General features: G+C 32.2%; 2 protein-coding genes across 6 annotated transcripts in view; one reads left to right on the top strand and one right to left on the bottom strand.

Annotated features, from left to right (window-relative positions):
• The window catches only part of LOC145324131 (uncharacterized), a 42,134-nt gene extending 22,248 nt beyond the window's left edge, over nt 1-19,886 (bottom strand). The window contains exons 1-2 of the mRNA XM_080166754.1: nt 19,666-19,886; nt 6,633-6,710 (exon numbers count right to left, since the gene is read on the bottom strand). Coding sequence (XP_080022880.1) covers nt 6,633-6,710; nt 19,666-19,730 — 143 coding nt within the window. The 5' untranslated portion in view covers nt 19,731-19,886. The remainder of the gene's footprint in view (nt 1-6,632; nt 6,711-19,665) is intronic.
• The window catches only part of LOC145324766 (caspase-3-like), a 233,698-nt gene that overhangs the window by 46,984 nt on the left and 160,909 nt on the right, over nt 1-25,805 (top strand). The gene's annotated exons all lie outside the window — the stretch shown is intronic.

The raw sequence follows: 25,805 nt of genomic DNA on the forward strand, positions 1-25,805 counted from the left end.
TATATTATCCTAGTCTTCTTCCTAACTTCCTTTTCCTCAGGGAGTCAGGGATAGGATAATATGGTAATCCTGCTTTATATTATCCTATTCTTCTTCCTACCTTCCTTTTCCTCAGAGAGTCAGGGATAGGAGAATATGGTAATCCTACTTTATTTTATTAAGGTAGAAGAATACATTTTAAATTTTCTTCAATAAAGTAAAAAAAAAGTAGTACAAGCATTTTAGTTACTTATACAATTGTATTAATGACAGTTTTTTCACGGATAGATAAACAAAATTGAGAATCAACTTGAAGGTATAACCCAACAAATCAGGAATAATTTATGATTTTTATCATTTTTTTTAGTGCAAATACGATTCAATAAAAATATATTTGTAAATAATTTCAACACATACAATTTAAGAAAAAATTAGTAAAATGTTTTAGCTAATAAACTGGAGCAATGCACATTACAGAGGCAGTGAATCAAAAAGATAAGTAGAATTCCAAATTTTATCCTAATCCCTTTATTCTTACACAAGCCAGACTATAAATCTTACAAGTTTGGCTTTACACTATCTCATATGACAAATTAAACATGTGGAAGCATTTTGCCTTTCTTTTCAAGTCTGTTGTAAATTAAATCATTTAATTTTGCGTTGTTTTTGTGTGTTTAAATACATGTTAGTTAATTTTACATGAAAAGATATTAATGTTCAAAAGTAGTGTATCAATAACTTGTAACAAGTACTTATTGGTTAGTTCATTCATCCAGTAGAAGGAAAGGGGAAGGGTAAAGGGGTGGATGGAGAGATTGTTATTTTAGCCACTTATTGGTTAGTTCATTCATCCAGTAGAAGGAAAGGGGAAGGGTAAAGGGGTGGATGGAGAGATTGTTATTTTAGCCAGCTGGAAGCATCACTTTATTTGAGAAGAAATCTGGTGCAACATCAAAGTAATGATGCTGTATGTACAGTAAGAGTAATAATGAATCAGTAATGATTCTTTTAGATGTATTTTAGATTAGAACTATTCCTACGGGGCTTTTTAAACCTAAGTTAATCAAAACCTAACCCAAAAAATCCTTTTTTGGTTTCTGCTAAAATACATTTTTTCTTTTCCATAAAAATGAAATGTTTTTATTGCACTGCTTGTCATAATTCTGAAATTACTTATATTGCACTCCTGTTGTGTATCTTCCTAGAATTGCAAAGTGCGCCTTCACATCCACATATTACATATGAATAGTTTTTTATACTATCAATAAGACACCGAGGCTCAACACGTAGCGCATCTGCTCGTCGTCGGTTCGAATCTCGGCTCGAAAATACGTCATAACTAAAGACGCTAAAAATAGTTCCTACATCATCTATGTCAGGTACACGACATAAAAAGATAGAGTAGGGGAAATTATTTAGGCACAACTTATTACCATGCACAGCTAAAACCTCTCAAACAAAGGTCATGCAATCAGACGATTGGTTAACTGTTGGATGTTACGCAAACTAATATCCAATAGTGGGCGTTGGTCCGTTTTAACTTACATCCCATTACAAGCGGATGATGCCTTTGGGTTCTCCAGATGATCACTTGAAATCAAAGGAGAATTCCGCCCCAATGAGGTAATAGGTAAAATAATAGCAATAAGACACAATAGCAATTGAACAAGATAGGATATTTACCTAGCTATGAGAGTAATGAAAAATTGCATGGGTATTTGATGTTGTGGTATTTATATATTTAGTAATGATGTGATATACATGTGCGAAAGTAAGTGCACTCTGAATTTCACATTTCACAAAACAGCATTTCACCATAATGCCTAGATTAAACAAGGATGACACATTGCTTGAATGGTGAGGCTTAAATTTCAATCTTAAAAAGTAAGTAACTATCAAAATTTCTAAATAAAAAAGAAAATGTAAATATTAGATTGAAAGGGTTATTCAACAAATTTGTAAATGTGCAATTCAACATAAAGAAATGTTTAATTTTCCAAAATATAGTTAAATTAACAAATGCTCAAAACAAGAGGAAATTTAATTTTGATATTTTAAACTAAAAAAATTTGAAATTGGACCATAAACACAAAAGATATGATGAAAAATGAAAAAAAAATATAATAATAGCCAAAAACCTGCAAAAAGGCGGTCTGACCCCATTGATGTTTTCTTGTAAAGACAGGACATTTAATTTTGATATCTATAAATGAAAAAAATTTGGAAATCGGACCATAAACACCAAAAGTATGGATAAAAATGTAAAATTCAAAAATAGCCTAAAACCTGCTTAAAGGCAGTCTAACCGTCATAGTTGTTTTCTTAAAATGACAGGAAATTTTATTTTGATATCTAAAACTGAAAAAATTTGGAAATTGGACCATAAACACCAAAGATATGGAGAAAAATGTGAAAAATACAAAAATAGCCTAAAACCTGCTAAAAAGTGATCCGACCGTCTTGAATGTTTTATAGGTAATTGTGCTCCATAATGATGGGAATGTTGTCAAAAAGTTTCAGCTTTCTGTCTTTTATAGGAGCTGAGCAAATCCCATTTCCCCCATAGCGCTACGGACTGACTGACTGACGGACTGACGGGCAAAGTGAATTATAGAGTAGCTTCGCTACTAAAAACATTTAGACGAGGTCTAACTATTTGATACTTTGAAACTTTGGAAATAAACAGTAGAACTACTGTTTTCTTTATTTTGTTTGGTTACAGAGTAGCTGCAATCATGTTAAAGATGGAAAACTTACTGCTTATGGAAATTTAGGGGGGAGATCCGATCAGATTGAGGGAGGGGAGGGGGGGGGTGGGTAAAGGACTTTTGTTTGACTTTGGTCCGAAATTGATTCGGTTATGGAAAAGCACACATAGCAAAGATTTGCTTCACCAATAGGACATGGACAGTGACACATTTAATAAAATTAAGAATTTTTGCTGTAATTTTAATCAACATGATCAAATTCTAGTCTCTAAAATCTTTTAAAAATAGCCTAATACTAACATCCGAACGTCGTTGTGGAGGTGATATGTTCGAATCTCGACCTAAACCGCGACATAACTAAAGTCGTTATGCTGATGTTTCAGATGCACGAGGTTACTTATGAATCTAAGAGGAATGCATTGGCTAAAAACAAGAGTCACTCCTTATTGGTTTTCTGCAGTAGTTGGGATAATAGTGCCTTGGGACCTACTACATATGTAGGTCTGGCCCTACCTTTTTATCAATCATCCTCAGAAGTATAATTGAGTACAAAATCATGTTTCTTTGACAGAGTGAGCAGTTGCGAGTCCCTGTTTTGCGGCGCGAATTCCGATAGTCCCACACTGGTGGAAAAGTTGGCGGCCGGAGTAAGACAAGGTATAGTTTGTAGAAGAATTATATTTGAACTGATTTAATAAAGACAATACATGAGTTTATATATGACTAGCGGCTACGCCCCTAGAAGCCTCTAGGGGCACTGCACTGGTAGGAGAAGGAAAAGTCGACCTCATCCTGTTTTAAATCTGAGTTTCCAAAGAGTTATAAAATTTTTTTTTGGGGGGAGAGGGGGGTTAAGACACCCACTCGAAAAATAGTTTAAAACCTTCCCAGGACATATAGGAAGCTTATCTGTAAAGGAGAACAATATCGGTTCAGCGGTTAGCGAGATCCTTCGGGACAGACAAAAAACGCTTACTACTTTATATAATAGGATATGAAAATAGCGCAGCGTAGCTATTCTGTCCGGCGACAGGCCGTCAGTCTACCACATTTCTTTGAATGAATATGCATGTCCCTTCATTGTAATGGCAGTCACTAAATCCTCCAAGATAAAGGGGATTAATTTAGGTTATCTACACTGAACAAATTAATTATATCTCTAGTTTTCCTCTAAAAAAGAATAGTTATTTCTTTCATCGTATTATAAACAGCTTTCCGCGGATATAGAATGTACAATTAAAAACCATTTTTTTAGCCCGTGCCTTCGGCACCTCAGGGCTAAAAAACTTTTATTCGTAGAAAGCTGGATATAATACGATGCTATACATAGTTTTTTTCGTATGGATGAGAACCAGTTCCTATCCACCGGATTCGAATGAATACGAGAATAGTTATTTCTCACATCGTATTATAAACGGCTTTCCGCGGATATAGAATATTCGTAGAAAGCTGGATATAATACGATGCTAGACATAGTTTTTTCGTATGGATGAGAACCGGTTCCTATCCACCGGATTGGAATGAATACGAGAAAGTTAATTATAACATTCTTTCGTCAGAAAAATCTTTGAAAGCGAAACCTACAAATCAACAAATCTCTGACATTTGTACTAATTCAGAGATCTTAAGGGATAAGCCAATGGACTACAAATGATGTACATCTCCTTGTGTTTATAGACAAAGTAATCCTCTAAGTAGATTTTTAACAGATGTAATATAAAGCACATTTCTCTCTGTCAAGAGAAATATATGTATTTGACAAATATAACTTTAGTCTTGTGTATTACCTTCTTGGAGCAAGATCATTTGCTCTGGGATTTGGCACAGACCAAAAGTGATATTATTGCTGTAATAGTTATTATAACCTTATTTTATTATAATTATATGTAATTGAATTAATACACATTATTAGTAAATTAACTGTTTGTTTCTATTATACTACATGTCACAGATATGCCCGTAGCATTTGGGGGGCTCTGTATTAAATGGGGTAGGTAGAGTAGAGAAAAATAGCCGAAATCTATCCCAAGGATAAAATCAAAAACCATCCCTGACCTATGTGAAGCTCCACTATAAAGGAGAACTTAATCAGTTAGTAGTTAATAAAATCTTAAGCTTCAGACAAAATAAACGTTGTACTTTATATACTTGGATATTCATTAGTTGAAAAGTAAAACAATTTGAGGATCAAGTCTGTTGAAATTTTACTTCATATTGAGTAAAACTGCCTGACATAAAAAAAGACAGTTTGATTTGATTTATTTCAAAATTTCTCCTGATAAAACAAATATGTGTATTGCTTAACTTATGGAGCCGTGTGTGCTGACTTCAACAAATTTGCATACATATTGAGGGAGGGAGATGGAAAGACAAAAGGAGAGAGAGAGAGAGAGGAGAGAGAGAGAGAGAGGGATAGAGATAGAGAAAGAGAAAGGGAGAGGGGAGATGTAGAAAGACAAAGGAGAGAAAGAGAGATAGAGAAAGAAAGGTTCCTTCCTAAACTAGGTGTGCAGTCATTTCCGCCCATGCAAACCACCAATGAAAACAGAATAAGTGGATGTATTGATAAGGGAAAATATGTCCTTAATTTAGGTTGCTACTATAGTCCTCATTTATCCAGTATGAGGGGAGAGGATGTTGTAAAGGGGTTAAATAATGTATTGTTATTTTAGCCAGCTGGGAGTATCGCTTTATTTGAATACATGAAAATCTGGTGCTACTAAGTAATAATATGTCAATTAAACTTTCAATACCTAATAAAAAAAAAATCTACCCTTTGGTACCTCTAATCATAAATTAATGTTCTCAAAATTGTATAAACTGCTTCTTTGTTATATGTATTATACTTATCATATATTTATCTTCTAGTTTGTATTTCGACTTTTTGATAAGGGGAGGCACACCCCTAAGTTTATGTGGTCAATATGGGGCTTATGTGAGGTTAGCAGAAATTCAAGGAGTATAATTTAACTGTATATATTGTTCATATGATTAAAAACATTATTTTATTTAGTTTTTAAAGAAAAACTTATATAACCCAGGTATCTAAAGGTGTAAGAAAATGGATTTGATCAGAAATCAAGTTTTTGAGAAATCTAATAAGATAACGTTATTATAAAAGTTTGTATACCAGTGTAATTAACAGTCCAATATCCCTTTCCCAACTGCCTAAAATTTTATTTAAACCTCATAACCAGTCTATCATTAAATTGTTGTGTTCATTAGCTCAACGTTGTTTTTAAGATAATAATGGACAAACCAAAATACTGTATACACCTCATGTTACTTTAGAATTTGAGAATGCACTTTGAAAATATTGTAAAGTAAAATGATATTCCCAGATTTGATCTGATGCAAATATAAAAAATGCTGAATTTGCTTTTTTAAAGAATTTAGTTGACATGAGTTATTTCATAAATTTTGTAATAAATCAATAAAAAAAAGAGAATGTGAAAATCTAATTGATTGCATTTCTCATACAACGAATGTCTAACTCTCACCCATTTATTAAATTTCGACCAAAAGCAAATGGGCGTCGCAGCCAGAAGTAACGCACTGGGTTACGATTCGAGTCCCTATGTGGCAAATTGAATACCTCAGTTGCAACACGTTCACGCAACTTCCAATTGGTTGTGTAAAAAGGGAGATGATTGAGTAGACAATAGTCAAGTACATAATATCAATGCAACTCTTATCCCAAGTTCCTCTGCAGAGAGCCTCATTTATTACGGTAATTTAATTTGGGACACCTGCCATAATCGATGAAAATGAGGTAATAAAGAGTAGCTCTTATGAGATTGCGGGTAACTCATAATGTACTTGAATGCGGAGCTTGAGCTGTCCTTGGTGACTTATCCTACTTCATAACTACTTAGGTCTAAACACTATGAAACTATGGCTACTCATACACATCAAAATCAATAGAGCAGTATTAAAATTGCATACCTTGGGTTGAGAAAATGTGGGACATGCTTCAGTTTTTGATCTGAACAGGCTACTGTCATCTCATTACACGAACATTCCCTGAAAAAAATAACATGTAAATTTGATGTCATTAAGTGTATTAAAGACAGACTTAATGACAACTAAATATAACCGTTTTAAATATTTGGGATATACCTTTACTTTTTATGAACGATTATTTAATGCAGGTTTTAAATAATAATTTTCATTGATAATCAACCATATTGTGAACACCGCCTTTTACTTTAATACATAAATTAATTGAATGTTTTTTCAACATTTATTTTATTATGTAAATAGATAAAGGATTTAATATACATGGATATATTGACAGGAAAAAATGGGTTGGATGGTATCGATTTATTTATTGATTAGAGGCGCAGTCAATTGATTCTGCAAAAAGTAAATAATAGACTTTCTAATCTTCTGTAAAAGCAGCCACTTTACCAAGTAATTGACAGTGCAATTGCACAAAATATCAGCTCTAATCAGTATCTTACTTATAGATTAAAGGGATTTATATTTTCTTTATATTGAAAGATATTTATATAAAAGAGAGGAAATCATAGACAAGGAAAAGGATTTTCGAAGCTAAAATTTCAAGGGAAAAAATGACTTTTCAAAAAAATTTAAACAAAAATCTAATGGTTTAAAAATAAATCTGAACACCATAGGGCATAAATGTTTTATACTTCAAAAAAATACATTATCAGGCGAATGTTGACAAAAAATCAAAGGCTTATTTAAGACAATTTCACTTACACCTTGGCCATACAAACAGACAAAGTGAGTTATAAAGAATCTTTGCTGCTCCAAAAATGTCAGATATTGTTACTTAATTTCTAGACATTGAATGCACTTAAGGGATGGGGGGGGGGGGTGGATATTTTTCGCTACACACAGACAGTATCCTGTTACTTATATATAACAGGTTAATGCTAATATAAGATTCGGGTATAGTCCCTTTAGTGACAACACCTCTTCGATCGTTGCGTCGTAATTTCACAGTAGCTTTAGATAGGTTATTTTTGGTTAAGTTAGGTTAAGTGATTGCCCCGCAGGGTTAGAGTCCCCCACAGGGGCTAGAAATAGGGGAAAAGCGACTGTGAAAATACGTCAACACGCCCCTTAAGAGTGACTATACCCAATGATTTTTTTTAATTTACATAACCTTATGAATATTTGTCTATATCCTGTTATATAAAGAAAATAGATTTTTTTCTGAAGCGTAAGATTTCAATAACTAATGAACTAATTCTCTTATTTTGTGAAGCTTCACAAGGGTCCAAAGGTGGTTTTAGACTATTTTGTTTTTAGATTTTTGTTTAAATCTATTTTTCAGCCTCTTTCTTTTCCCTTTGAAGACTGATGTTATGGGCCCAGCCGCTGGTTTATAACAAAATGCTAAATAAATAGTGAGCTAGATAAGAATGCAACTCTTTTCAGAAAATCAGGGATCTAAAGGGATAAGACAATGGTTGATAAATTGATTTGCATCTTCTATAATGATATACATAATTACCCCTTCTGTAAATTCCAATTAGTGGTTGAAATGTTTGGAAACTCAACTTAAAAAAAACAACCAATCAAAATTCAATAAAAATCCGCAAAGCCAAAAATCATAAAAATTTAACAGTCCAATTGTCCCCTCCTTCCCTGGAGTAAATGAAGAATAATAGTGCTGGCAAAATCCTGATGTTCAGAACTTTATTTCAGTTTAGTTTGCAGTCTGTCTTTCAAGGATATAGGTATAGGTCAATAGATAATTACTTTAAGTCTATTATCTTCTAACTTTAGCATCTTGTAAAATGTATCCTATTATATAAAGTAGTAAGCTTTTTTTGTCTGTAGCGATAGATCTTTCTAACCGCTAAACCGATATGGTTCTCCTTTAGAGTGAAGCTTCTTATAGGTCCCAGGGTGGTTTTAGGCTGTTTAATTTTTATAAAAAAAAAGTCGTTGTTAGGTTTTAAGTTATTTTTCTGCACTCTCATGTTCCTTCTAATATCCCCAGATACTAGGGGCGCAGCCGCTAGTATATATATTAAGAGTTTTACGACAATATTTGGTAATGTAGTTACTAGTTACTTTTGTTTATAAGCCTGTAGATATATTGAAAACATTTAAATTGAAAAATTTAATAAATAATAAGAATATTTACTAATAAAAAACAGGAAAACTGAATCGATCGAGTTCTGCTTTTTAGAAGCTGCACATAGGTTCTCTCATAGTTTTACGCTATTTTATTATAGATATAAGTCATAAGATAGTTAAATGCTATTTTCTCTCTTTCCTACCCCTTCAAATACAAAGCGCCTTTATGATATGAATGTACCCGCTAGGACTATTAAAAGCATAATTGTACACCTTAAAATTAATTTATCCCCCAATGATCCTGTATCCCAAGAGGATAAAAACTAGGGTTTGGCCGGATATCTGGCCAACGTTCGAAATCCGGCAATTTACCGGATATATGGCCGGATAACCGGATATTCGGCGTCAAAAATCAGCCGGATATCATGTAACCGGATAGTTTTGATATCCGGTATCCGGCCGGAAATTAAAAATGGACGGATATCCGGCCAGACCGGATATCCGGCCCAACCTTAATAAAGACCTATAATAAAAAGGTAAGTATATAACTATACTAGAAAAAAGCAAAACAGAAATGCAGATACAATGTGTTACTTTTTATATATCTAGCGACTGCGCACCTAGCATCTAGGGACTTTAATCTATAAATAGAATAGCCTAAAGCAATATCAGGACCTATGTGGAACTTTTCTGAAAGATAGAGCTCAGACAGTTAAGTAATTAACGAAATCTTAAGCTACAAAAAACCTTACTACTTTATATAGTAGGATCTAGTAGCATTATCCCAACCATATAATGACATAGGCCTAAAAAAGGAACTAGAATTTGAAACTGCAAGGGTTGTATTTAGGGCAAAATATAGGAATATATAGCCTAAAACCTGCCAATAACAAAAATTTTTTGACTTATTAAAGAAGGCGACTGTACAGAAAACAAAAATAAACCAGAATATATCAAGAATGAAAACATCCAAAAGCACAAAATATGTGGATAGACAAACAGACAATGTGAATTATAGAACAGATATTCATTGTCATAAAAAGATGTAAAAATCACGAAATCTGACTTTTGCATTATGGCCGTCAGTCTGATTGACCTAGTAAATCATTTTCTCGGTGCTAATCAAAGAGAATCTTCACTAAAAATTGTAACCGTCTGTCTTTATTAGCAGCTGAGTAATTTTACATTTTCTCCATAGCATTAACTCACGGATGGGTGGACGAACATACTGTAAGTAAAATGCCGAGTAGCTTCGCTACTAAAAAAACAAACATAGACCATGATATAAAAGGTTGTGTTTGCATGTATACATTTATAAACAATGGAATTCCCTTTTTTAGAATCGAAGATACTCCACAATTTTAAATGCCCGTCAAATTGTACAAGGATATATGATTCATTAATGGATTTTATGACTTATTCAAAGTTAGGAAAGGATTTGTTGTAAATATTCCTATAAATTTTAGATTTATAGAGAACTTATTTGGTCCGTATGTCTGAACTTGATATTCGAGGAAAATGTTTCATGATTCATTTAGAGTAAACTAGAGGAAAATGGAGGAGAGTTATTTTTTTACTTAGGGTGATTTTTTATTTCTAGAGGTTTTAAGTAACCTCCTAAAATAATTAAAAACCTTCTCTGAACACATAAGAAGCTGTATAAGCAGACAAACATCCTGTTACTTTGTTATAAGGATATACTACTTATGGAGGTTGATATACTAGTTGTGTTACAAACTAAACAATTAAGGTTAATTCACTTTTGTGTAAAACCTTATTACGGACAACACAACATAATAATCCTGTAAGACCTGGAGATATTGGACTGGTATAAAATAACAATTGATTTATGTCGATTAAATGACGCATACAGAAATCATGGATGACATAAAATCAATCGACATCCAGTTTTATGCAATACCCCCCCCCCCCATTTTATATTTTTAGATAATTCAAAAATAAGGGTAGTTCTGATTTGATTATTACTTTATTTCAAGTAGGCTATGTTAGGTAATGTATAGCCTCAAAGGGTTAGGCAGGGATAAGGGATAGGAAACCTGGCCATAAATTAGGTACCAGCTTAGTTTTGAATAGGATATTGCAACTTTTACCATTCCCTAAGTGAATAATGTTACTGGAGGCAGCTCCAAATTAGCTATCGCTCTAAACCAATAAGGATCAGCTTGTTTTGTATCAACCAATAGACAACTGGAGGCAGACTATATAAAAACCGCGGCAATTTTAGAAGCAGACAATTCCCTGCGGTTAGGGAATCGCAAATATAGGCCTTGTAGGGTTAGAACCTCCCTGCAGGCTGAAGGGAGGGTTGGGTTCAATGTTCGATAGGCACTTTAAGGGAAAGCACTAAAATTTGCAATTTCAACATCAGATTTTAAAAACCTCCATCTATAATACTGCATTTTTACCAAATTCTTTTACACATATATACCAGCAAATAAAAAAAATAAAATTATAAGTATTTATTTATAGATTAATGTTTATTGTTATTTTTACACGATAATCTACACTACAATCGGTTTAACATCAGCGTAGCCTCTAGTGGATAGTTAAGCAAACAATATATGTGTAGGCCTTACTCTCTTTAGAACTACAATATAATGATGTTCTTCACAAAATTCAATTTATTTTCACTCTGGTTGATAAATAGACATCTGTGTCAATAATATATCACATAGATTGTAAACAGTGCAGAGGGGTCAAAATGTCCACCTATTTAATTTGATTATTGCCTCAACAAATCTGTAGTAAAGATAACTACCTGCCCCTCTTTTCCAAGGAACTTATTGTCTGCTAACAAACTGTTTTCTGCTGTGTTAATATTCCCTACACTATTGGTTAATTTTCAAAGACCTAATTGAGAGTCGGCACAAGGTCCTTGGGATGGGGACTTACTGTTACTTAGCGTTTTACTCTAATATTTCAGCTTAATGTTAAGCTCATACCAACACGACGAAAATAGTTAAAACAAGATATCATTGTTTATTTGGTAATTGTCTTGGAGAAAAGGGAATGGGGAATCAAGGTATATAATTACGTTTTCTTATTCCTTAGCTTTAAAATTTGCAATTAAAAATTTTTTTGGTTGGTTCGTTTACTAGCAGTGTCTATACGCTTTAACTAATAGCTTTGATTTACAGAAGGTGTAATTAGTTATTCTATAAAGCTCTACTTTGTGAACACTGGACACCATTTTCATTTCCAATTTACCAAAATAAATATTACTTGCAGGGAGGACACAATGCAAGATAAATAAAAACCATTTGTAGTGCAACATGGCTTAGAATTATTGAAAGAAAGTATGTGCAAATATTTAAAGTATGTAAATAAAATTCTTGATTAATGAAGAAGGAAAGAAATGTTATCAAAACATACTTTTTGTTAAATGCTGAAATTTTTTAATTGTCAAATTAAATTACATAAGCCTAACCTAAAATGCATCTTACGAATTATTTTTTTATCATTAAAAAACAAAGTGGAGGGGAAACACGTGAAATTGTGTTATAAACGGTTTTAAAAGTTTGACGTAAATTATTATTTATTGTTGCTAAACAAATTTTACGTCACTCATAATTTGTGTAATGTATCAAAATTACGTTATACACATTAATGATATTAGTAAAATAATATATAGCAATATCTCTTTTAACGTGTTGTTTATTGTCCACAAAAAAATGACTAATCTTTTCAGAAAACCAATTGCAAATTAGAAAAAAATTTTAATATTACATAAATCCTACCAATATTACTAAATAAAAAAGTCATTACAAGCCAGCCGCAGATTTTTCTGCAGCCAATGCCACCAATATAGCAGCTATGGCGACTTTAGTAATAAACTGCAACTGCAGCATTCTGGTCTGCCAATCTGTCCTGCAACTTTCTACAACATAAGATTTGATAAAATTTAAGCTTATGATAACAGATCTATAGTATAGATGTATATACAGACAACTACCTCCCTTCATTTTTCAAAGACCTCTTTGGTCTGCTTCTAAATTATTTTTTTGTGTTAATAAAAGCGACACGATTGGTTGATTTTCAATAACCCAATAGAAAGGTTGCACAAGGTGGTTGCAATTTGGAGATACGGTTATTTAACTCTTTCTCCCTCTAGTGTTTTACTCTAATCTTAAGATAATCTTAATCTCAGGGATCTAAAGGGATAAGACAATGGAAAATAAATTTATGAACAATCCCAATGATAATACACAAACTTGGCCCTTCTGTAGATTACAATTAGTGGTTAAAGTGTTTAAACACTCAACTTAATGATCCAACCAATCAAAATCCAGTAAAAGTTCCCAAGATTGTTAAGCCAACGAATAAGAAATATTATTATAAGACTTTGGGGACAAGTGAAATAAATTCCTCTCTGTCTAAATCTCTATTCAACTAGCTAACATTGTATTACCTAGCCTAATTTAATTTCACAAATTGTTATTTCAAGTTGAATTATCTGTATAAACATGTGAAAGCTAACGAAGTATGATATCCGAAATTTGAAGTAATCATCGGAATAGTGAGTAAGAGGGATAGAAGTGGGGCCAAATTCTTTTTGCAAATTCGACCCCAACACAAAGGTAAAAAGGTGATTAACCCCCCCCCCCCAAAAAAAAAAAAAAAACGAAAGAAAAAGAAATAGTGTCAGTTCTTGGCAGGTTCTTGGCTATTATATTGAATCAATTAAAAAATATTCTACCATTAAAAGATAAGATATCGCTAGTGATAATCAAATTCAGTAGACATTTTTAGAACAGCTTTATCTACAACGAATACATTTTTTCAACATTTCTATTTTAACAATCAGAGGCTATAGGCTAGTTGCGCAGCTGTAAGTATTAAAAATGATGCAAGTTTTAACAATGATACAATCAAATTAAGATTGACTCTTGTTACAAAAAAGTTTTGCCTTTGACCTTCCAAAAATAGGAAAGAAAGAAAGAGTGTTACTGAAAAGGGATATTGGATGTGTAGAAGTTTGAGACGGATACCAAATAAAGGTAGAATTCTCCAATAATTTCCATTAGTCAGTATCAGCTAACTACACACCTTTTTAATAGACCTGTATTAAACAGGGATCTAAAGGGATAAGACAATTGCCGATAAATTGATGTACATCTCCATTGTTAATACACAAAATTATCCCTTCTTTTACAATTACAATTAGTGGTTGAAACATTTGGACACTCAGCTTAAAAAACCAACTTATCAAAATTCATTAAAAGTCTCCGAAGTTGTTAAGCCAACGAATAAAAAAAATGTGATTATAAAACTTTGGGGACTAATGCAATAAACAGCCTTTTAAAGATTTATGGAGACCTGGAGTATCAGGACCTGCAGGATCATACCTGGAACCTGAAATGGACTTGAACACCTGTATTTCATATAAGGATTTACTACTAGAGGATAATTTAGTATTTTAGTAAGATAAAATGCTTTGTTTAAGTCAAAAAAAATATTTTTGCTCTTTACCTGGATCACCCTGCCAGGTTTACTGGCATCCTGTGCCCGCCAGGATGGAGATATTCAAAAAATTCTAACTCTCAGTTATGTGCTATACCCATACTTAAAAAGTCACGCAGTTTGGGCTCTTTATCTTTCACACACAGAAAATGAGATAGAAAAAACCGTATGGGGGGCGCAGACAAAAAAGCCTTACTATCTATAATACAAAGTCTGTCCGTCTGTAAGTGTGTATGTATGTTGCCTTGATTCTCTTGAGTTAGGATTCAGATGCACGAGGAGATTGGAAGTGAGAATCCTTTGGCCAATCCTAGATTGGTAAGCTTCGCGCACAGCTGAGTGTATTCTATGCTACTTTACAAGCTGACCCGCAATTCTCGTGGAAGCTACTTAATTATTACATCACCCTGGCCTAGAGTTTTGGCAGGTGTTCCATATTAAGCCACCCTAATTAATGGCACTCTCATATGAATGAGGAGCATGGACGAGGGAAAGCACGATTACAGTTGCTTGATAGGTAGGATCCTAACTTCCTACAAATCTCCCTCATTACAACCTAAGGGCATCTCAGGGAAGGTTGCGTGATTATATTCTGAAAAATTGCAACAGCATTTGCCATCCAAGTGCAATATCTATGAGAGGACTTGAACTCGGATTTTCCCAACCACAGTGTAGTGCGCTAACCACTTCTCTATGGGACACCTATTTTTTGTGTGTTCTATTTACGTCCGCCGCACAGAGTAATTTGACAAAGAATAACTTTTTTGATAATATCTATAGCCCTAAGAAAAATTCTGTATAGGAGGGTTGACTTCCCCTTACCTCACAGGGCGAAGCCCATAGAGGCTAGGGGCAAAGCCGCTAGTACTTTATATAATAGGATAGATGCTAGAGGCGAATTCGCTTATTTCTCTCAGATAAAATAATCAATATTTAACAAGAAGTACATTTTAAAAATATTCAAAAATTAATAATTCATACGTATAGACTAACGTCAATATTGATCCAATATAAATATTGTGTTTTTATTTCTCAATACCAAAAAAATTTGTATATTTGATATTTCAATTATATTCAATAACAAAATATTATTTTTCATAGGGAAGCTTTTCTATAATTAGGGGCGGTCCTTCCTTTATCTTTCAGTGTTAATATTAGAATTATCCTATTCTTTAAAATCTTAGCATGATGATTCCTGTGACGGTTAGTTACAATTTAAAAGGGAAAGGCCTCTATATTCAATACTAGAAAGTCAGTATGTCAATTTGTATGTAATAAGTCAAACGCAGGAGTCCTAACAGGAGTGAACAAACGATAGAGTGGACACTAAACCTAACCTAACCTATTTTAAACCATCTTATAGGTTTTTAAAATGCCTAAACCCTGCGGGGGGCTTATTTGTACATGTATATCTTAACCTAACCTAATATGTACATATAGAAATACATAATTAAATAAATATTTTGATACTCCTGCGTTTATCCATTTCGACGTTTGGGACTTCTGCTTTTGTCCCATTTGTAGTTCTTTTTATTGTTTGTTTATCACTTTAGGACAGGTTATATTATGTTATACTAGCGGCTTCGCCCCTAGCCTCTAGGGGCTTTGCCCCAAGAGGTTTAATCAAACCAATTTTTCGTATTTTAGATTAAAAAGAAAAATAAATAAAAAATTCTTGGGGGGGGGGGGTATTTTTCATTTTTTGGGGGGGTTGGGGGTGTCCCTCCCCCCCAAGAAAATAGTTATAAACCTTCCTGGGACCTATGAGAAGCTACCCTGTAAAGGAGAACCCGATCGGTTCAGCGGTTAGCGAGATTCTTCGCTACAAACAGACAGACAGACAAACAAACAAACAAACAGACATCGTTCTACTTTGTATTATAGATTGAGTACTGAATAACCCCCTATGCACATCAGGGTTAGATCCTCCCGCAGGTGTTAGCCATCGTAAAACAACTATATCCTCCACTTATTTTCAATTTATTTTAAAACGAAAGTGTGGGGGTTTGGGACTTTGGTACTTTGTGGGAAAGTACCAAAATTAAGTTTGTCAATGTTCAATAACAAAAAGTATTAAATTGTTTTTAAATTTTTAAAATTTTCAACACAAATGAAATATATTCCTCTAAAAGGAAATTTTCAACCTAAACTTTTAAAATGTTTATTTGGAACGAATTGTAAGTTCATTTTTTAGTAGCGAAACTACTTTAAAACAAGGTATGTACGATCTTTTCCGATAATTACTTTATAAAATTACTGTATCTTTGTTTGATTATTTCCATCCTATAATATTAGCTTAAGATCTTAAGACAACTTGTTTTTGATAAAATATGAAGTCAAAGTACAACGCCAAAAGTATAGATTGATTTAGATATATGCCTGATAAAATTTCCTTTTCTTAGTCACTTAAAATATAATTAATCAGTTAATGGTAGGGCTCGGCAGCCGCTTGAATAAAATTCTCAAAAATTGGAATGTCTGTTTATGAAAAAGTTTAGACAATAGACATCCAAATGAATTTTAAAGCTATGATATGATGATTTCACTGAGTATTAAACGCGACTGAACCAGCGGCTGCCGAGCCCTGGTTATTGGTCTGTAACTAAAGAACATATTTATTCATCCTTGTTTGTTTAAATGAGTATACATTTCTAATGCACTATGTTGTATACTATATACGCGCTACCAAGCAAGCAATACACAAAGTTAAAAAGAAACTTGATCAAGATCAAGTTGAAAATACGAAGAAAAGCCCGTACATCTGTTACGACTGGCCATTGACGTTATTTTACACATGTAGAAATTGACGATTTCAAACATTGCATGTTGATTCCTGTAACAAATAGGTACGATTTACTATCATAATATATGTCTAAAGTCTGATAAATTAAGGCATTATTAAGATATGCTTACTGTACATACAGCCACTTGGCATTTGGCAGCCCTTAAATTTCAACAAAATTAATATCTTATTTCATGAAACCGAATTGATACAAAACTTTTGCCAAAATGTTATTCCCAATTTCCCAAGCCGTTAAAAGCTTAGATATACTTGCGAGTGCAATGTACACGACAAATGCACTTTTACAAAAGCAAAAAAAGAGAGGGGTGTGGATTGGGGTGGGGAAGGGGTTGTTGGGACGAAGATTAAAGGAGTGCAAAGGGCGGAAAAGTAAAAAGCAATGACTTAATTCTTTTTCATTTACACATAGAGATTGCCAAAAGTCACATTTTTCCAGGAATCTAAAGGAAAAAGACAAATTGATGCACGTAGCCAATGATAATACACAAAATTATTCCCTCTATAGATTACAATCAGTAGTTGTAACGCTTGGACGCTCATCCTAGTGATCCAAAGTCCCCAAAGTTGTAAAGCAAACTATGGGAACTAGTGTGATAAACAGCCCAATATCCTCTCCCTTCCTGAATTTTTCAGCTTCTTCCTTACACAAACATTTTCTGTACAAAGATTTAAAACTGAAACAAATGTATTTTATTCAGGAAGGAGAAATACTAAAAACATACTTTTTCTATTTTTAGGGTGTAATTTTAGTTTAAGGATACTATAATCGTTCTATTGAATTGAACCTCTAAATAAATTTAAAAATATAATACGTGCATTTAGAAAGGGCATCAGCTATAATATATTTTAAATAGCTAATTTTATTAGCCTTACTTTTATAGATGTTGTCATCCTTGTTAAATACGATTCTTTTTTATAATTAGGGTCGGTCGGTCGGTAAGTATTGAACCAGCTTACTTTACCCAAATAAAGCTTTCTAATTACAATCAAAAATAAATTGAATTAGATTAATCATGATGTACCTTTTTCACACTTTTATAAATTCTGCTTAAAACATACAATTTAATACAGTTTGACCTTATTGTAGCATTTGTTTATAGGTATTTGATTGAAAAGGAAAACCATTTTTGTATTAAATTATTGAATCAAAAATAAATATAAAAAGTATAGATTTTCTATCATTTTAAGAATAATAGAAACACAGAGTAATCCGTCCACATAACCAGTTCAAAATTTAAAATATTTAATCAAATTTTCGCCGCTTGTATTGTTGATGAATCATATGTTACTGTATATAAACAAAAATCTTCGTATTCTTTTTCTTTTCAAGTTAGACGGATTATTGTGTCTAATGTACCGTCAGTGGTAATAAATCTATAGAAATAAAGAAATTTCAATCATTGATGCACTTTTTATGACCAATAGTATAATATATACATTTTAGTATTTAAAATACATAAATGAACTTAACTTTTTTAGCGTTCAAAGAAATCAAAGTCATTCTTTTATTCAATATAAAAATCAATTTTGTCTGTCATTAAACACGAAAATTATCGCTTGTGAAATTATAATTACAATAAAAGTCAATTATGTTTGAAATGATTTTTGTATAAATAGAAAACATACTTATATGAAAAGTAATTATCATTTGCTACTTCTAATAAAGAAGTTATTGAAAGAAATATTTTTTTTTATTACTTTTCAAAACTTATTTTAAATTAGATATGTACATTATTTACTTCGATTTTCGATAGACTTTACTAACAACACAATAACATTTTAACAAATGATATGTAGTTATAAATAAGACAAGAAGTAAATTATATACTGGATGCTTATTAGTAAAAAGATTCTTTACAATAAATTTCAATCTTAAATTGCAGTTTATAATTGTTTAAGATAAACTTACATTTAAATCTTAGTAGTGTCACTAAGAAGTTATCTTCTATAATACAAAGTAGAACGATGTCTGTTTGTTTGTTTGTCTGTCCATCTGTCTGTCCGTCTATCCCTTAAGATCTCGGTAACCACTGAACCGATCGGATTCTACTCTTTAGAGAATATACCTACTGGTCCTGTGGTGGTTTCTTGGGGGGTGGGACACCCCCAACCCCCCAAAAAACAAAAAATCCCCCAACTATTTTTTTAAAATGATTTAAAATAGTGGTGGAGTGGGGGCATCTCCAGGTAATAAAAGATATAATTATACCCCTTATGGCAATGCGAAGCCGCTAGTTTTACATAATCCAATAACAGTAAGGATGTTTGTTGAGTTAAGATCTCGCTTTTAATTCAGCTGATTGAGTATTCTTTTTCAAGATGCTTTATATAGGTCCTCAACATGGCGAGCTATTTATATATAAACTAGCAGTTGCGAATTAGCATCAAATGGCTCTCTAATAAAAGGGGATAAGAAGAAAAGAAAATTGCCCTAAACGATTGAAATACTAAAATTCAAAAATAAACAAAACCATCCCAGAACCTATTTAACCCTGCAGTGGTGAACCAAATCAGTTGAGTAGTTATCAAAATCTTAAGCTACAGAAATAAAACCCGTCCCTTACTACATAAATATTTTATTTAAGGTAAACTTTCTGTTGGTCTTTGGCAGGTTTGTAGCTATTTTAATCAACTCACCTTGGACACATAGTATGTGATTGTTGTATTAGCACAAAACTCACTAATAACACATATACATTCATTTTTTATTCACTATTTTTATAATTATAATATGAAATATATTATTATTAATTTTCACTTATAGTTTTAATTGCATTGTATGATTAATTTTTCTTAAAATTAAGTTTTGTTATTCACATTATGTATGATCCTTCTCGACAAAGGCTCATTTTCCGACTAACTAAATTTATCTCTATTTCTCTCTCTCTCTCTCTCTCCTTATCTCTCTTTCTCTTGCACACTCTCTCTCCCTCGCACTCTCTCTCTCTCTCTGCCTCTCTTTCTCATTTTCCTCTTTTCTCTTTCTCTATGTGTATCAATTCTTTTATATTCCTAAAATATGGTCTTAAATACTTCCAAATCCCAACTTTCCAATTCTTGTTCTCCCTCCCCCTCCCCCCCCCCCTACACAACTTTTTCTCTTTAATTTCTCCTCTCTCTCTCAACCTCTCTCTTTCTCAGAGAAAATTCCCCAAAATTGACGGAAGAAAATCAACGGAGAATTGCACAGAAAAATGCGGGAGAAATTGTTTTAACTTATGCTCTGTGTGATTGGGGTGTGTATGTGTGTGTGTGTATGAGTTATGCTTCTTTATAGTTGAAGAATAAAGAACAAAGTGTCTTCCATTTCTTTAACATCAATAACATATATAGCGTAGCAGCTCTATATTTGTAATTAAAACGTTGGTTTGTAATGAACTTTATTGTTCTTATATTCTCCTTAAACATCTTTGCATGTTTGACAGCTTATATATCTATAATGGTTTATAGGGATATTTATATTCTGACTGCTATTTTCGATAGACGGCTGATTTTTATGATCTGACCCCTTGCATCCAAGATTATCCAGTAGACATTTTACTTCGTCCGTCAGTCTGTTGGCCAAGCTACAAAATAGAAATTAATACATTGCTTCCTCATTTTCTATTTTATAATGTTACTCTTTTTCTTTCCATCTTTTAAATGGCAACTAAACATCTGCTATATGATTCACTTTATCCGTTTATTTTTCAGGGTATTATCATTCAATAATAGGTTCCTATTGCTACGATACTCATTGATATGATTTTCCTTGTATTTATGACTCCCCATATAAATATGTTGATATGATAATGATCTTTCAGGGAATAATGTTGTATTGTAAATAGCGAGGCACCCATTCATGGGGTTTGTCCGTTCTTAAGATGGTACGACTGTAACGGTCAGCTGAATTGTAAATGTTAGATTTCTACCTATTTTAGATATAGTCAAAATGCTTTTGATTATTGTTAGCTTAAAACCATTCCAAGACTTAAATCTAAAAACAAAATAGCCTGAAACCAATAAGGGACCTATTTACAGCTTACCTAAAATATAAAGAAGAAAAAACAATCAATTCAGTGGACATTGAGATCTTACGCTTTAGACAAAACAACCTATATATAATAGGAGAGTTGTAAAACTCTTTAATCATTGTGATAATTATTACGTCCATTTAAATATTTTATGTTATAAAGGTGTACTTATAATGGTGAGTTTTGGTACGATTAAGTATGATAAGTACCACTACATCCTAAAAATCGAGTAAAATAATCTTTCTGCTTAAAAACAATTTTATCAAATGTGTTATCGATTGTTTTTGTTCAAACTTTCATATTTTTTAATCAATACGAAAAGCACTCTTATTAAAATTTTGCTGTTTCATTTTCTAATTTTAATGAGCTTCGCTTTTTTGGACGTTGAAATTATATTTATATTGTTCATAGGGGAGCTGTAAAACAATATTCATAGTTGATAGGGAAAGGGAATTTATGATTGCTTATTATGAGCTGAGCTACTCTACAAGTTCTAGAAGTCCATACATTAAATTGGTTACAAACGTATTTCGAACAACATTTTAGAAAATGTATAATATCATAACAGATAAAACATTACACATTTAAAACATCCCCTCGTTTTTACTACAAATTATTCTTCTAAGACGTTTTTTTTAATGTTAGGTTAGGTTAAGTAAGGCTTAGAAAGGTAACACATAGTTAGAAAAATCTTTTGAAAAAATAGGAGGTAGGGTGAGGTCGGTGGTTAAAAATGAAGTTTTCGTGAAAGCACCAAGAATTGTGTAAGCTTCTTTTTTGAAGTTTATTGTAACCATATCTGAAGCTTCCCTACTAATAAATGTTTTCATTCTTGTTTGATGGAACAATTACAAGATGTGTATTAGTTAGGGTGGTTTGTCATAAGTTGTTTGTTAGGCTTTTCATAAATATTGATCTTGTGTTATTATTATTCTGCACCCCAAAAATCTTAGGGCAGCGGGCTATAAAAATTGGACTGTAATTACTCATGTTTTATACTTATTGGTATGTTAAAGCTTTTGGTAATTTAATTAAATTTTGATTGGTTTGTTTATTTTCTAGAAGTATTCAAACTTTTCAACCAAAATTTTATATATAAAATAGGGTATTTTGTTTTTCATCACTGGGTATGTTTTTTTGTTTACAAATTTCTATACTTTATACTAAACTAGCGGCTACGTCACTAGAAGCCTCTAGGGTCACTTAAGGTAAGAGGGGGAAAGTCGACCTCATCACATTTTAAATTTGAGTTTCAAAAACGTAAAAAAAAATATTTTTTTGGTGGGGGAGGGTTGTGAAGACACCCTCCCAAAAAATAGTTATAAACCTTCCCAGGACCTATAAGAAGCTTCACTGTAAAGGAGAACAATATCGGTTCAGCGGTTAGCGAGTCTTCGTGACAGACAAAAAACGCTTACTACTTTATATAATAGGACTAGCAGCTGCGCCCCTAGCATTTAGTGGCTCTATATTTAAAGGGATATTGAAGAAAAATAGCCTAGAACCATCTCATATATAATAGGATATTTCTAAAATATTTAGTATTTTCCAATTCTAAGAATTATCATATTGTCACTGAAAACTCATCAAAGTATAAATTAATATTCATGTGATATGTGGAACAAATTAGTTGTCATACTTACATCACAAGATATATGACTCACCAAAAGATACTTCATTTAACACAGGGAGGGAGGGGACATTGGGCTGTTTATTTCACTAGTCCCCAAAGTATTATAATATCATTTTCTTAGTCGTTGGCCTAATAACCTTGGGGACTTTAGTGAATTTTGATTAGTTTATTTAGTTGAGTGTCCAAACGTTTCAATCACTAATTGTAATCTACCGAAGGGGTAATTTTGTGTATCGTCATTAAGGATGTAGATCAATTTATCGGCCATTGGCTTTTTCCTTAAGATCTCTACAATTATTCTTATTTTGTCCATATCAAATCAATGAGACACAAATTATTTAGTTTTATGCTATAAAAGTCTATTGGCTTCGCCATAGGCATCTTGGGGCAATTTTCAACAAAGGGGGAATGTCCGAGCCCCTAAGTAAATAGCCTAAATCGAATAACCATTTTCCCTGAAAAGAAGTCAGCGATCAGTTAAATTAATAGTTTCATCAAGAGACACAGACTGTAAGATAGACATAGTTCTTCTTTGTATAATCCATTGTTTAGTCATTGAAATGATAACTTTTATTTATTATTTATTTTTACATGGAGTGAGGGGACATTTGACTGTGAATTGCACTAGTCCCCAAAGTGTAACTAATTCGTCGACTGAAAATCTTTGGATACTTATATCAAATTTTAATTGTTTCTAAACTTGACTATATTTCTGTTAAACGTCTTTTTATCTAAATATTTATATTTCTTTAATTTAAACATGTATTTAATGAATACCTACCTAAACTTGTTTTCTAGAAACTAATTAAACTTCAATTAAAAAAGATTCTTTACATACACCCACACGTTCTTAAATGAGTGAAAAACAGGTACAATTTTATTCAAAACTAACACACATAAAGAAAGTAAAAAGCTTAAAGATTTATCTGTATACTACTTAAAAATATAAAAAATTGTACCAACCAATTAAAATTTAATTAAAGTACTCATAATTATTTAAGCCAATGGTACCAGAAATATTACAATCCAATTTCCCATCTCTTCTTGTCTAAGATAGTTCTTATTATTATTATATCTGTGAACATTAATAATAGAGTTGCAACGCTTATATTCGTGTGAATATAAATTAAAATGATGGAAATTAATGAAGCATACAGCAAGAAGGTTCTATTGTTCTCTTCTCTAGTTTTCTATCATGGGATAGTTAGTATGATCTCTTATTGGGAGAATAGACCAATATACCCCCCACACATTTTTAAAATTTGATTTTTCTTTCCCAAATTCCGTAGGGGGGGAGGGGCTTACCCAAATTTAATTTACTTTTTACCTATATAGTTATAACTAGAGTTGGCTCGATATAACTATCTCCCTATTGGCTAGTTTTTTATATGCATATATATTTCTCAATAAATCTATTTTCCTCACCCGGCATTACTATTTAAACGGAAGTAAATATTTAATAATTTAAATGATCTTAAAAAGATCTTTTAAATTATATTTTTTTCTTTACATTAACATCACCAAAGGGTTTATGATATGATTACAATTTTAGTTCAATATTTGAACACACAAAGTGTCGCCACAATCGAATTCTTTTAAAACAGAGTTTTCTTAAATTTATTATATCATAAATTTAAATTTTCTTTTTTATGATTAGAAATTAAATACTTCATTATAATGTAAATAGCAACATGAAATGAAAAAAATGAATTTGTTTTTAATAAAGTAAAATAATGGGTCTTATCGTTCTGGGCAATGAGAGTTTATTATAGATTATTGGAGCACTATGAGTTTTCAACGAATAGTCCTTGGAAAACTTGAGCTCGTTTATAGACATTTATTTCCTATATGGATCTGACATGGATCTTGAAGCAATTAAGCAGGCCGTTTTGTACAGGTTAATAAAGTTATAAAATAAAAGTTAAATAAAAGTTATCGCAAATATACTTAGTAAATAACTAGTTGCTTTTGACCCTAAAGAGAATAGACTAAAACCACCACAAGGCAATTGTTGGGCTTCCCTGAAAAGTATAACCAATTCGGGCTACCATGTGCAGACATCTTTAGCTACAGACAGAAAAAACTTGTAACATTAAATTATAGGATATGTGAGAGGAAGGTGGTTAAGGGGGGGGGGGTTAAAGTCCAAGGGGTCTAAATCAAATTACAGGATTTTGTTGAATATATTCTATCCAATCTTGTTGATGGATAACTCGTGTTCAATTTTATGGACAAAATATGGAAATTTATAGGAAATTTTATTGATACGCTTTTTACTGTTTTTCATTTTCTCTCTTTTTTCTTTAAGAACAAGAGTTTTTGCTTGAAATTTTTAGTAGCGGCTACGCCTTTAGAGGCCTCTTAGTGGAGTTTTGGGGAACGGGGAAGAGTCGACCCTCTGAATTTTAGTTTTAAAGAGAAGAAGCAGTAGATGGTTTTTTCAAGGGTTGATTTCTCCTAAAATAGTTATAAACCTATAGTTTGGTCAAGCAGTTAAGAAGATCCTTTGATACCAACACATAGATAGACAATTATTATGTTACTTTTATATTTTATGTTTTTGTTTGATTTAAATATTATCAAAAGCGGGGTTTTTAATGTTTATGATGTGTCCGTCTGTTCATTTTTGGATATTACAAACGTTTTATTGTTTTCAAGTATCTTATATTCATAAGGTACAAGAAACACTATGGACATCACCAGAAAGAATTTTATAAAATAAGTTATATCCATATGTCAAAATAAGGATGCCAACATCCGTGAAAGCGAAGCTCTGAAACTAACACTTTTAGAATGTGGAAGTCTAAACAAAAGTGTAAGTAAATTTATTGCAAAACTACTTAAATACAGGATACTGTATTATGACACACATACATTTTTAGGACTCGATTATAGAGATGCTTCGCTTATAAAATTGTACTTTTTTGTACTAGGAATAAATATTCATAAAAAATGATCAATAGGATAATTATACTACATAATAATTTGTTGTCAAAAAGGTTAAAAATCAACACGTTCTAAATAGACTTTTCTGGAAACAGTTATAGAGCTGCAACGTTTTTAAAATCCTACTACAGTATCATCATGCAACTACTACAGTATCATCATGCAAATTTAGAAATCGATAGAGC

This window comes from Acartia tonsa, chromosome 7, assembly GCF_053477335.1.
Source record: "Acartia tonsa isolate MP-2025a chromosome 7, ASM5347733v1, whole genome shotgun sequence".
NCBI lineage: Eukaryota > Metazoa > Arthropoda > Copepoda > Calanoida > Acartiidae > Acartia > Acartia tonsa.